Below are 15,214 nucleotides of genomic sequence, written 5' to 3' on the forward strand. Positions count from 1 at the left end.
TACCTCGTCACTAAAAAGATTAAAATTCTCATCTTTAGTGCAGGGGCTTGGGATCGATTTACGGTGGAAGCATGTGGTTCTCATCTCACGTTAGTTCGCAGATCCATTCAAATGCTAACGAACATCATCTGTGTGTCATTTATGTTGTTATTTTTTCATCTGTCACAGCGTTCACTACAATAACTGACAAGGGACCCACGGTGGTTCTGGTGCGTGGGATCCCTGGTTCGATTCTAGTCTGCGTGAAGTGGGATTAGTGATAGACAAACACCCTGTACGTAAAATTCTCGGTCTTATGTCGTTTTCTCCTACTTTCGCCATTCCATTAATACCATCCATCACATCATCACCGTCTATCTTAGCTTCGGTGCATAATTGTGTGACGTTAAACAAAGAAGAAAATAAAGTACGTTGTGCTGTTCTCTAGTTCTATACTCTTATTTTACGCTCTATGAAATATCAAGGTTCCTACTGGTCAGAGAAGTAAGGGAAAATTATGCAGGTCAGGGAAACTCAGAGAAAATATGGGAAATCACGGAAAGTCAGGGAAATTTTATAAAATATATTTTTTCTAACATTAATTGTACATCAATTTCACCTTATCCAGCCATTATAATACCAATATGGGACGTTGCTCAGATTTTTATGGGAGGTAAGTGGAATGTAGGTATCAGCAGTTGATTACTATTTGCCTCTATAGAAAATAAAAAGTGTTCTTGTATATAAATATTCACCATTATTTATATGTCAACGTTATCCAACGCCTATCATGAAAGTCAGGGAAATAGATTTCTTCAGGTCAGTAGAAACCCTGTATGTTGATCGAAAATACATTGCTTGCTTTAAGAGTTTCTGTAAATGTTCATGCTGGTTCAAAATAAGATTAAATTTCTAGTTGTTCCGGTCTAGTGTCTTAACGCTTATGCCGTTAAGCTAAAGGAGATGGATGATTAATGAAAATGAATGATCATGAAATACTTCATGAAAATGAGAATCTGAGAACCCATGGATATAATGTTCTCTACCACACACGGCCTGGGATTATACCAGGGGTCTCATTTACCAGAGATAAGCACTCCATTTTGAGCCACCATATCTTTACTCCTTTTATCAGTTGAAACAAACTGGATATCAAAAATTATCCGCAATGTAGCTATAACTTTCGTTATAATTGTTCATCCTGACCTCTGTCCTCGTTTATTTTATTGTTACGCTGTTGTTTTCGTACTATGAAAAGTTTCATCTTAATTCCGCCATTTCTCTTCTTTTTGTTGCAGATAGATCATGGCCGCTTCATTAGAAATTTGCACCAAGGAGGAACAACGAACAGTAATTCGGTTTTTGTGATTGGAAGGTGTATCAGGAACCATGCCTAATTACCAGACGATTTGGCACTTCATCGATAGTCACTCCTCTGTTTAACAGAACCATGTTACGTGCACGCTCAATTTTGTCATGATTTGCTGCCGTAGATGATGATCTGTCCGCAAAATGAAATGAAATCTTTGAGTTTTACGTCCCACGATTATGCCGGTTAGGCTAAAGGAGACGGTATGATGAGTAATGAATGAAATGGTGGAATGAAGAAAGTGGGAGGAAACGGGAGAACCCCGAGAAAACCCACGCACATGGTGTTTGTCCGCCACAAAGTTCACTTGGCGGGGGCTGGGATCGAACCCGGGACCCCTAACACCAGAGGTGAACGCTCTACCACTGAGAGCTCCTCTGTGGCTGAGCGGTTGGCGTGCGCGCCTTTGGTGTGGGAGACCCGGGTTCGTTTCCCGGCGGGAGCTCGTGTGGTTCGGATTCCGCGTTAATCGGTAGGTCTACGTCTCATATAGTCTCGCTGCTGAAAGGGACGCTAAACTAAAATCAACAGCTCTACCACTGAGCCACCGCGACCCCCATAATCCGTCCGGCTCCTTCCTCGTGCGACCAGTTTTAAATTTTTCAATCCATTCGTAGATACTCCATTGCGAGAAGACACTGTTCTTCCCATATTGTGCCGGAAGTCTTTGATGTATTGCGGCTCCTGATACACCTTTCAACCACAAAAACTGGAACACTGCTCATTGTTTCTCTGCTGCAAACTTGTAATGAAGCAGCCATTATCTCTGCAAAAAATAGAAAGACAAATGGAGGAATTAGAATCAAATTTTCATAGCATGACCACAACAGCATAACAATAAACAAGGACAGAGGTCAGTATGAACAATGTAAGCTACATTGCGAATAATTTTTGACTTGCCCTCGTACACATATGTACCAAACTGAAGAATTATCAAATGTTTATTTCCAGTATGTATTAGTTGTCAAAGGTACATACGTATTCCACATTTTTTAACATTTTGGGAATTATAGGAGAGGATTTTTGTACAATTTAATATACATAGCGTTCTCTCTCGGTACGCTTTGTAAGAAAATTGCATTTGTATTGGCAACTAAATATAGCATAAGAAAGTAGGATTACGCTATATAAATTTTTATGGAAAAACTTGTTACGTTAGAGGTAGATTTCCAAAGAGTGCAGATTCTGTCAAAAATATTTGGAGCCTATCCAAGTCAGAGACATAATGTGTCCATATCAAATTTATACGCCTTCGTCTGTATCAAAATCGATACTTACCCTGGGACTGAATTTTGTGCAGTTCGTATTCATCACTTAAGGTATTTGAAGTTCGTGTCTCGATGTGATAATGTGCAGGTTTTTTTTTTTTTTTTTTTTTTTTCTCTTTAACTCATTCCACAGAAATGCATATTCTTCATTTTATGCATACATAAGTGCTTACAGTTTACAGACTGTGTCATAGGAACTTGTACACTGTGGAATGTAAGTTCATTTTTTCACCTCTCAATACCTTATTAAATTTTGATTTTCAATCTCAATTCTGATACATTATCTTTTTTGTCCCGATACTGTATTATTTATAAACTATTCTGTTTTGTATCCATTGTGTTTATGTAACCTTCAATTCTTTCACCCTTTTGCATTTAAATATAATACTTACTTAGATATAAACGTTCTTACCTTGTTTTCGGTGATTAAAGATGGAAACAAAATCGATGGTCTCTGGGATTTTTGTCAATATCTTGTACTTGCTGTTAAAATACTTACATGTGGATGAGTTCCTGTCTCCCTATGGAACATATTGTGAGAGAGAAAGTAACTGAAATCTTCACTTCGCACATATAGAAAGTATTTTTGAATTTAATTGATTTTGAGTTTAACGTTCCGTCCAGCAGCAAGGTTATATGAGACGTGGACCTACTGTTTTAACGTGGAATCTGAATCACATGAGCTCCCGCTGGGAATCCAACCCGTCTCTACCACGCCAAAGGCGCGTACGCTAACCACTTAGCCGCAAAAGAGCTCTCATATACAAAATAGTTATACATTGAACGTAAACTGAAATAAATAAAAATATACATGAATAAAAACTTTGAGATTTACATATGGTTACAAAATTTAGAAAAGTAGTTTCACTTCGCTTCATTATGTAGATGGCAATTTAAATTGGTTGTCTGTTTAGTGGTTATGGTGGTGTGCTGATTATCATCTACGGAATTCATTAGAAAGGTTACCTAAAACAAAAAATTGTTACTAGTGATGTAGTTAGTGCATTAACATTAGAGTTGCATACATATATTGCTATACGTGGGAAAAACATAAGAGGAAGCTGTTGGGAAAAGCAAGTAACCATAAGTGTCGATAAGATTTTCTTAATATTATTTAATTCTACTATGGAGACACAGACCGAAGACAATATGAAGACCGTGTTGTGGAAAAGGACCTAAGCCCGTGTGTCCTTGAGGATGAAGTCGAACGTCCCACTCGAAATATTGGATGAAAAATTCAAAAGACCATTACTAACTGAATAACTTGATACAATGTGTTCCATACGCTCGATAAGTTAAAGTACGTTATAGTAAAGCTCCCTCAAGGTTATATGGTTAAAGATGTTGGAAATCTGGGTTCGATTCCCGGTTGGATCTCACGTAGTTCGGATCCCACGTTAACTTGTAGGTTCACATCTCAGATTGCCTCGCTGTCGGTGAGAAGGACCTAAACTCAGTCCAACCAAGCCAACAGCCGTTATTAAGAATATTGCACCATTTATTTTACATGTCTTTAAGTAGTGAAAAAGTAATCCACACTGTAACGTATTTTTCCAAGAAGCCAAGTTCAGTGTGTTCTGCGATTTCATTACTTTTTTCTCTGATAATGGATTCCATAGGAAGACAAGAACTTGCCCCACAGGTCAACAGTTTAACAGCAAGTCTCGTCTCGTCAAGTAGAAGACGATAAAGATGTCATATATATATATATATATATATATATATATATATATATATATATATATATATGGGTATAAGGTAAGAGCGTTTATATCTAAGTTATGCAGTATGTATCCTACTGCTACACCTGAAAAATGAAGCCGTGCATTGAATGAAGTCTCAGTGGTTCTAACGAATCTGATCATTTGAAAGCACTCCATAGATTGCAAAAACACACCTACACGTAAGATCCACGTAGTATCCGATTTTGAAATACTTATCTTGGCTGGCTGATGGTGCCCACAAGGGAAAGTTCAAGGGGAGAGTCAGGACCAAAGTGCATCGTTTAAATTTTATCGGCGAGAAAAATTATTTTGCGTCATTATGTTAAATTTTATGGGTCGAGAAAAAACTTTTGCGTCATTATATTTTATGGGATAAGAAAAATTAGTTTGTATCGATTGAATTTTATTGTTCGAAAAGAAATATTTGCGTCATTTAAGTTTGAGTCGAGAAAAATATTTTGCGTCATTATATTTCATGGGACGAGAAAAATTAGTTTACATCGTTTAAATGTTATGGTTCGAGAAAAAATAGTTGAGACATTTAAACAAGATAACAACTAAAAATTTATATTGGTTTATACAAGAAAATGGAGAATATCAGTTAATAAAAAAAGTTCAATACTCTATCGGGAGTCCCTCGAGGATCTAATCTAGGTCCCCTATTATTTCTTGTTTTTAATGATATTCCTCTGTGTATTAAAACTTATCAAGCTTTTTTTTTTTTTTTTTTTTTTTTTTTTTTTTTTTTTTTTTTTGCCGACAATCTCAGTTATACTCTAAAGTAAGTTCAACTGATAACTGCGTGAAATTTCAATAGGATATACAGAGAGTTCAAATATGGTGTCATAAGAATAAATTACTCCTGAATGTGTTCAAATTTAAATTTTATCTTTCACGAGGAAAGAAAATTCAATTAACTTTACCTATACAATAAGTGGTACTTCCATGTCTACACCGAGTACTATCAAAGATCTAGGAGTTACATTTGATAGCAAAGTAACCTTTGCTCAATACATTGACGCAACAAGGAGTAGTGCACATAGAAACATAGGTTTAATTTATGGGATAGTACAGGATTTCTACAAAAAAAAAAAAAAAAAAATCAACATTTATAAGGTTACATTTTTCGTATGTGAGGTCAAAATTAGAATACTGTTGTACTGTTTGGACACCAAATGTCACTAAATACTCTGATGCAATAGAAAATGTACAGTTTAAATTTTAAAAGTGCTTGCATAGAAGAAAACGGGGGGTCTCTACCCAAAGTATGTCCCTAATGAAGACTTAATAACGAATTTTAGTTTTCCGACAGAAAAAAGGAGATGGGTTTTTGATTTGCTGTTCTTACATAAATTATTAAAAGGTAAAATTAATTGTCCAGAATTAGTTTCAGAAGTGTTATTACACTGCTGTTCCAACAGGTAAGACTAGAACAGCAAACACTGGGACATTCTATTGTAGAAAAGCAGGAATTAACATATTACATAAATCTCCTCTGTACAGAATGTGTGCTTCGTATAACGAAATGATTAGATTTCATGTAGTAGATGTATTTAGTATGTCCGAAAACAAGTTAAAAACAATTGTCAGGCAATAACGTCTGCATAATTAAACCACGTATATTTGTGTATGTATAATAATGTATGCATAATAGTGTATGTTAGATAATTATGTACACGACACTATAACTAGGCATTAAGCCTGTTGTATTGTCCTTATGAAATAAATAAATAAATAAATAAAGATAGATAGATCGATCTGGAGACGGGTGCATCTTGTTGTTGGTATATTAATTGATTTATTAACTATTTTGCCTTTAGGTATCTGTCTTGTTTGCTAGAAATTAATGTAATTGGAACTTCCACAGCTGCTAGAATTGATGAACTTTGTACAACCAGTAGTAAAAAAAATAAAACGTTCATTTGTAATTTATGTTGTATTATGTATTTTCAGGGCTCTGCTGAGTAAGGAGAGTAAAGACAAACTAAGTATTAATTTTATGTATGAGCCTCCACCTGGAGCTAAAAAAGCACGAGAGAAAGAGGATGATGAACCAGAATATAAATTTGAATGGCAAAGGAAGTACAACGCGCCAAGAGAAGAGTAAGTAATAGTAGAGTAGTACAATTAGCAGGGAATATTACACCCACTAGAACAAACAAGTAGTTCTTGATTTTTTTTGCCTCCCGAATGAACGGTTACAGATAAAAGGGTAAATATATAAAAGGAGTTTTGGTAAACCAAACTCTGAAGTTTTAGTAAGTAGCAGTATGACATGTATACCTCGTAAAGGAGTTTGGTTTTGTATGGCGTGATATTTTCTCAATATTGAAACCGGAAGTGGTAGTATATTTTTGTCACTTCCCGTTTCAGTAGAGAGATTAGAGTGGATATTAAATATATTCTTGCGGTGCTTATCGCAGAGAACCGCTTCTCACCATTTTCTACTGTTCTTATTCTATAGCGATCACAATTAAAACCAGAAATTTATTTTGGCACTTCCGGTTTGAATAGAGCGTTAAGAGAAACTGGTACGTATTCTTAAAACGTTAAATCCACTCCAGAAATACTGCTTCTAGCTATCTCTTACCATTTTTGATCTATGTAGATCAATATTGAAACCACACTGTTAGTGAATTTCTTACACTTTCATTTTTAATAGAGAGTTAAGGATGGAGATGAAATGTATTCTTGTAGCCCTTAATCGATTGCAGAAAACTAGTTTCCGCTATCTAGTGCCGTCTCTGCTCTGTAGTGATCAACGTTGAAACGGAATGGTTGAGTGAATGAATGATCTTTATCAACGAACTCGATTGGTAATTTGTGATCCTCTGCATCCTGTTCAAAATTGATGGTAATCTACCAAGTAGTACTTGGTACTACCAGGATGATTCAAAAAGTAATACCTCGAAGATGATACCTTTATTTGTGTTTGACAGATAGCACCGATACAGGTATCAGGTACAAATGGCATCACTTTTCAACATAGTCCCCATTACGGGCAACACACTTGCGCCAACTCAAAAATAAGGTTTTTCGTTCCATCGGCGAAGAATTGTAGTGACTGCTGGCGACGCCCTTACCGAACTGCTGCGTCCATGTCCGCGTCACAACTGTAGCGTTAGTCCTTAAGGTGATCCTTAAATTTGGGGAAGAGCCAAAAGTCGCAGGTCGCAAAATCCAGACTATTGGCAGAATGTCAAAAACACTTTGACAGCAGATGGGACAACCTCGAATTTTTTGGCGGAGGAGAGGACGTGTAGTGGTAATCCATAGACTGACGCTTCGTTTCCAGATCGTAATGGTGTAACCGTGACTCGTCGCCGGCGATGAATGTTCCCGGGGGCACAGCCTTACGCAATCAGAAATTCAATGACAGCCTGCTGTTTCGACCGGACGTCAGCACTGGATACCACAGACTGCTCCATTACTCGGGGGCGCGGTGGCTCAGTGGTAGAGCGTTCACCTCTGGTGCTTGGGGTCCCGGGTTCGATCCCAGTCCCCGCCAAGTGAACTTTGTGGTGGACAAACACCGTGCTCGTGGGTTTTCTCGGGAATCTCCCGTTTCCTCCCACTTTCTTCATTTCACTCATCTCTCATCATCACCGTTTCCTTTAGCCTAACCGGCATAACCGTGGGACGTAAAACTCAAAGATTTCATTTCATTTCATTTGCTCCATTACTCTGAAACGAGAAGACATGGGAAGGTGAAACAATTGGCTCTCTATAGCGTAAATATCAGTGCATTAACGAGAAACAGTTCAGAATGTTTTCAGTGCTATTGGCCAAGTAGCGGACTTGGAGGCATTAATTTCTGAATCAGTGTTGGATGGACGGACACACGCACAGATAGAGCAAATATAGTAAATACATAAAGGAGTTTTGCTAATCCAAACTCCTCAATGACTCAATTTGAGTACAGTGTTAGCTAAATAACGTGCAATTACGTCGTCTTTAGAGCAATGGAATTCGGAATTAAATTGATATATTTGTTTCGGCATTAGTGTCGATATACACTAAACCATCGATTTAACCGACCTCGAATGAATGGACTTGAAATTTACATACAGGTAATAAAGCAAATATAATTGGAAAGAGACTGTTGAAGTAAAAACTTCGACCAGATTTTAAAAAGAAGTGGTGGCAGTTTAGACCTTCGATTATTAAAGAAACAGCATTAAACGGAAAAGCAACTGAAGCTTGTTTTCACCTTCTAACTCACAGTTGAAGCTGATATATAATGGGGCGTATATGGCCTATACCTATCTAATATTTTTCTAGTCCAGGTGTACAGATGTGAGTACACTACATTTTTTAAATGATCGAGCATATGCCTAGCATTACGTCATCAGTTATAAGAAGTTTTCGTGTCACTAGTATTGTATATACTGTAAATATTTTGCATTTTCATTATAAAGACAGTTTCAAATGTAATAATCCATTTTAAATATTGTTCATAACACAGTTCGCGATTTAACGGACTTTTGATTTTACGGACATTCTTTCACCTCAATTATTTTTTTTCTTAAATCGGTAGTTTACTGTATAGAATAAATACGTAATATTGCTAGCACTGGCGATCCACAATGTTGAAAGGAGGCCGCGCGGTGGCTCAGTGGTAGAGCGTTCAGCTCTAGTGCTTGGGGTCCCGGGTTCGATCCCAGCTCCCGCCAAGTGAACTTTGTGGTAGACAAACACCGTGTGCGTGGGTTTCCTCCCACTTTCTTCATTCCACCATTTCATTCATTACTCATCATCACCGTCTCCTTTAGCCTAACCGGCATAACTGTGGGACGTGAAACTCAAAGATTTCATTTCATTTTTCATTTCCACAATATTGAAATTTGGGGTTGAACTGATGTAAATTAGCATGTGAAGTACGTAATTTGTAATTAAATAATGTTAAGTTCACCGGAGGAATCATTGGCTGCCATTACTTAAGGACAGGGTTCATCCTTATGTGATTTCTCTACTCTTCCACCATTTTTGAGAATTACTGCGTAACTTCGTTCATTATACACATTTATGAGCAGAACTACTACCTAGTTTAATCAATGTGTTCTGTACATAATAGGTTGTTTAATGCTATATGGTAAGCTGTTATTTATTGAGATGCACTTAAAAATAATAATTTGTGAGGTTTGTTTTACACTAATATAGCTCTTTCAAGTTCCGTTAATGTTGTCAACATCTGTATTGTTTCACACGAGGTGAGATAAGACAGAGCTCTTCCAGAAGAAACAAATACATTTTTCGAAACTTCATTCTCACGACACATTTTCGGAATGAAATACCCTCAATTCTTGTCCTTTCCTAAGCATGTGAGTAACCTACGATGAGTAAGTCGTCGCATATTAGTCAGAATGCGGTTAATGTACATTTTTGAAGTCTAGATCAATGATTCAAGGGTTCGAATTGATTAATGTCTGTCGTTACGAATAATTACGACCACTATGTTACTGGTGTACGGGTGTGTACACCTCCTCCGGTACCTCAGTAATCATCGTTGACTATCGACCACGTGAGAGATTAGCTTGGCTAAGCCACGACATTGGACGAACGCTTTACGCCAATGACAAATTATCCTCTCACTTAAACATTCTCCTTTATATGCGTCATTCATTTCCCGATAGTTGCCGAGACCGATTAATTGTGTCGAACACAGTATCCAATTACACAACATTGCTCTGTTTTTATAGCCTGATCATAACTCGTGAAACGTGGAAGGTTAAAAGCAACAGACCTCCCCATTGCTGCTGAGGATAGATTTATGAATAGAACACATTCAGCGTGTTGTTATAGTTGCAAAACGAGCTGAACTACATGCCGCTATAATTGACGTTGTTTGAAAATACGAGTGCCACTGGCAGTTGTTTGGATACAATCTTAGTAGCACCCAAAAAACAAAATATAAAGTAATTTGTAATATTACTCAAGGAAAACAACATAGTAAAGAAAAAAATACTTACTATCACAGCGAGGTTTGTGAAATATATCAGAAAATACAACTCTGCAACGCACCAAACAGGTAACATTTTTTTTTTAAATAAATTTTCAATAAAATTTTTGGTCGTTAGTTAGACCTTGAGCACGATTAGCATTATAGGAAAGGTGAGGAGATGGAATTTTTTTTAAAAAAGATCGGGAACTAAACGTTTTAAAAACAGTGACACTTTTTCTATCTTTCTGGAATTCCTATTCTTTCCACCTTCTTCGCCTTAGTTTCATCCTCATAAAATTGTGCATGTTAGTTTCTAGCGTAATAATAAACATTAACTAAGGCAGTAAATGATGGCGGAAATCTGTGAGTTGAACAGAGATTGGAGAAATTTTTATATTTAAATTGAGATTCATTTTCATATTTTATTGTATATAACAAATCTACCATTTCCTCAAATCTTACTACCAGGGTTGGCTGGTTTAAACCAGCTGGTTTTTTCAAAAAAAAAAAAAAAAAGTTTAAACCAAAAAACGAAAAATGTTCGCAAAAGTGTAACTATTGGTAAAAATATTGATGAACACATATTTTGTGGGTTATCACGTTTCACTCTCATATATTATTCGTACTATATTCAGACCTAAATTCCCCATTCTTTACTCAAAGAGATTATATTACAAAAGCAACTTTTTTTTTATATGTAACTTTATGGATGTTTCTTTTGTGATTTTTTAATAGTTTATTATTGTTATGCAACAAAAGGAAAATTCTAAACTTTGTTTCGTTTTAATAATGTTTACTATTGATAAAATACATCGAAATGTCGTACTTTTTTGGGGACGGGGGTCATACAAACCCCACTGGATTCAATTATTGAAATAAGAATCTTTGGTAACTATCTATGTATAAATGGGTCAGAGCCAAAGTGGACTAAAATAATTCGTATCTTTATTCACTTTTCTTATTGATATGCAAAGTAAGTCGTTATATTTCTTTAACTTAGACTAATAAAAGTCGTAGTGAACTGACTTGGACTAAATTAGTTCTTCTGTACTCTGTAGTACTTGTCCATATGAAATTGTCCATATGTAATTCTTACAATGGTTCCATTTGTGCAATTGTTTATCTTTTTGTCCTAATGACTCTTGACGATTATATTAACAAATATGTAAAGATCAGTCAACGTATTTTTATCAGGAATCCTTCGTGAGTGAGTAGGCAGACGTATCGCATTTGTGGCCAATTAGTCCTGGTTTCGAGTTCAAATGGAAGACAGTTTCTCTTGGATGTAAGCCGAGAAGCGGTTTGGATTCCGCTTTAAGCTTATGTGACCCCTTCCAGCATAACACGGTTGTTGCATACTAACATCAAGGCTAAACAAGCTTATTTCTGTCCATATGTTATATAAATACATGCAGCAAATTATTTAAACCAAAAAACCGGGTTTAAACCAAAAAAACCTGGTTTTTTGGTTTTTTCAATAAAAACCATGGTTTTTGCCAATCCTGCTTACTACTACTGCTAAAGATCATAGCCAACGACCTAAAATTAAATTGACAATTTATTTATTAGACAATGCATTTACAGCATTTTTTCAAAAGAAGCTCAAATGCTACTTTGAGTATGTGTGTCTTATTTATTATAAATAAACATATAGCTACAGGTCCCAGAGCCAGTCATACTCGAAACAATGATAAGTCGGATGATTAGTGTTTAGCGTCCCTTTCAGTAGAAGGCTACACGAGACGTAGACCTACAGCTTAGCATGGGGATCCGAAGCACATGAGCTCCACCAGAAATCGAACCCGTGTATCCTGGGCTACGCTAACCATTAGCCATGCGGCAGCTCATAAGGAATCAGTGATAAGATATGTAGGTTTTTAATCATGATACATGTACCTTTAAATGAATTTAATATAGTTCGCTCGAATAATTTGTTGTTAGCATTAAATTTATTGTAAATTTGTACTCATTGTGTATTGTGACTTCTTATATAAAGGTTATCAAGAACAAAAAGGGAGGACGATTCTTTTGAAACTCTTATCCTAAGACCTCTCTTGTACTACAATACTAATTACAAGAGAAAATTCAAACTCATTCATTTATATACCCCTAAGTGTCAAAACATAATAAATGTGATAATGACATGTTGAATTGGTACTCTCGACTAATTATGCAGAGGATATTTTGAAAAAAAAAAAAAGATTAAAATAAAAGATAAGGTGCCCCGTTGAGATCCTCTTTATCCAGATTTTGTCATATTTAATGCCCAGAATATGTTTAAAACTAATATAAAATTGACTTATATTATTTGCGGATGTCGCTCCTTTGGAAGGGTACTTCAACTAGGAAATACATTTCAAGAATGTTAGTATGTTCCTTCCACCTGTATCTACGTAATTTTTTCAAAACAATTTTTAACATAACTCCCTTTCCCCCAACTTCGAAGATAGAACTTGTACTTATGAAACATTTTGATGTGAAAATATTTTTTTTAAAAAAAACACCATCAGTAAACATCATAGTGAATACTACTGTTATTAGGCATTTGTCACTTTCCCTTTAAATTATAGTAATATTTTGTAAAAAAAGTTAGCTTAGAAAAACTATATGATACAAAGATATATTTTGTGTGTGCATTTGTACTTAAATCACTTCACGGTATGCCATAGGTAGTTGTGTTAATATAATTTGAATGAGTAATTTTTACTGTTCACTAGAAATATGAAATACGTTTTCATCATATTAACATTTTTAATCTCTATTCTTTTTTCCTCCTCGTAGTTATTGCAAAGACAACGCAGATATCCGAGATCAACCGTTTGGGATACAAGTTCGGAATGTTAGATGCATCAAATGTCACAAATGGGGACATATTAATACAGGTAAGTTACAAACTTTTGAAATTTTGCTACATTTATTATTTATTCTGAAGACGGAATCCAATGTTTATTTAGCTGTTGGGGCTGCGGTGGCTCAGTGGTAAAGCGTTTACCTCTGGTGTATGGGGTCCTTGGTTCGATCCTAACTCGCGCTAAGTGACCTTTGTGGTGGACAAGCATCGTGTACGTGGGTTTTCTCGGTATTCTCCCGTTTCATCCCACTTTATTCATTCCACCATTTCATTCATTTCTGACGCGTTCCATCTCAATTCAGGCAGGGCAGGTACGGGTCAAGTCATGGATTTTGGTAATTATTATTATTATTTTTTTTATGAATTCCTTATGGAAAACTAAGAAACACGTATTTTTTTTTTATTTTCTCGGAAAAAAAAAATTCTACTGAGATATTGCTTCCTTAAGTTCATTGTCGGTAATTGCTGGAGACCAAAAAGTAGTATTCTGTACTACTTTTGACGAAGCATATCTCAGCAACAAATTAACATAAAGAAGTAATTCTTTTTTGTCTAATAGATAATTGTGCATAATTTGCGATGTTAGAAGATTACTCCCATGTCTTGTATACAGGGTGTGCATGCGAAATGCTGTCTGGCCGGCTTAAGCTCTTCAGGGCTTCGTGCTATGGAGTTATTATTGTTGTTACAATATTCCAACTGATTCTAGTTTTCCGCAAACAAGCGGAGGCCATCACTTCTATGCAACATGTTCCAATGGAAAAATAAATTATACAATATTCTGTGGCCCTTTATTAACAAAACCGGGACATTCCCTAAATAGAGGCCATTACCGAACGGTTGCAAAATCGGGATTTTTTCTAATGTTAGTCATTGGTTTTGACTGTAAAGATTGGGAAATTCCCGAATTCCTAAAGAAAGCACTTCGTCTTGCAAACGCATTCTCAAGCAGATCATTTCGAGTGTAAATGTCGTGGAGTGTGCTGTGGGTGCTTAGTTTTGCTGCTCATTCACTTCTCATCGTAATTTTTGTATTGCCTTCGAATGTTAACTGAATACGTTCTTAAGGTTCGCATTTTGAAGAACTTGTGTTTTCGACTATACGGGCTCTTAAAATTTAAACTAAGGCTGGAATTTTCATTAATTGACGTAATCGTGAGAACATGTTGTAAACATGTACAGTGTGGCTAGGACACAGCATGTACACAAAGTTGTTCACATAGTGCTTTGTAGAATTATAATTTCAGTCCAGGGTGTCTATCGGTCACGAGTCATGAAAAAGTCATGAAAGTCAAGAAAAAGTCACGAAATTTAGCTTTTGGGTCACGATTTTTTTATCTACAAATATAAGTACATTATATGGAAAATTTTGTTCTATAAAACGTCAAAATTCACCACCAAAAATATCTATGGTAGGCTTTAGACGCTACCAAATCGCAAGCAAAGTACGCTTCTATCGCGTGCATGAAAATTCGGCCTAATTCGCACCCAAATTCGCTCTTGAAAATGTTACAAAGAAAAAGTAACGAAATTTCATTTTGGAATTTTAGTAGACACCCTGCAGTCTCTCTCATGCATATGATTGTATAATGTTCAGTTCTTCGTGGTTAATAGTTTTATCGAGGAAGAGTATACAGATAAATCTTGAAAGGAAAAATACTTGGGCGCTCTTGGCCTCTGAAACTACGTCATTGCTTAAAAATAATAATAATAATAATAATCGTTTCAGTGAAAATATTGGGTGCATTGTGTGGAAGTGAGTAAATAGCTTGTATACTTTCACAAATATATGTATTTAGACAATCGTTTTTAAGCTGTTAACCGGTCCTGTTTTTATCGTAATTATTCTTAATGAGTACGTTTACAGAATACCGTGTAAAGTGTGCGGACTATGCAAAACGGCACAAAAAAAGTGATTTATCAACCAAAGTTAAGAAAATTTCGTTCTGTTGGCGAGTTAGGACTGGTTAGTGTAATTCGACGCTGTCATCCTCAACTTCTTATTTCGGATGCTGATACTTTGTGTTCGCGGTGTGTTGAGTATTATCTAAGTGCAAGAGAAGACCTTTCTGAACCATCCAC

General features: G+C 36.0%; 1 protein-coding gene across 1 annotated transcript in view; it reads left to right on the top strand.

The window, feature by feature from the left end:
- Nucleotides 1–15,214, top strand: part of LOC145671012 (corepressor of RBPJ and splicing regulator) — a 44,285-nt gene that overhangs the window by 10,047 nt on the left and 19,024 nt on the right. The window contains exons 3-4 of the mRNA XM_081739657.1: nt 6,294–6,443; nt 13,063–13,163. Of these exons, the coding sequence (XP_081595783.1) occupies nt 6,294–6,443; nt 13,063–13,163 (251 nt within the window). The remainder of the gene's footprint in view (nt 1–6,293; nt 6,444–13,062; nt 13,164–15,214) is intronic.

This window comes from Thermobia domestica, chromosome 15 (assembly GCF_964235325.1).
Source record: "Thermobia domestica chromosome 15, izTheDome1.hap1.1, whole genome shotgun sequence".
Lineage (NCBI taxonomy): Eukaryota > Metazoa > Arthropoda > Insecta > Zygentoma > Lepismatidae > Thermobia > Thermobia domestica.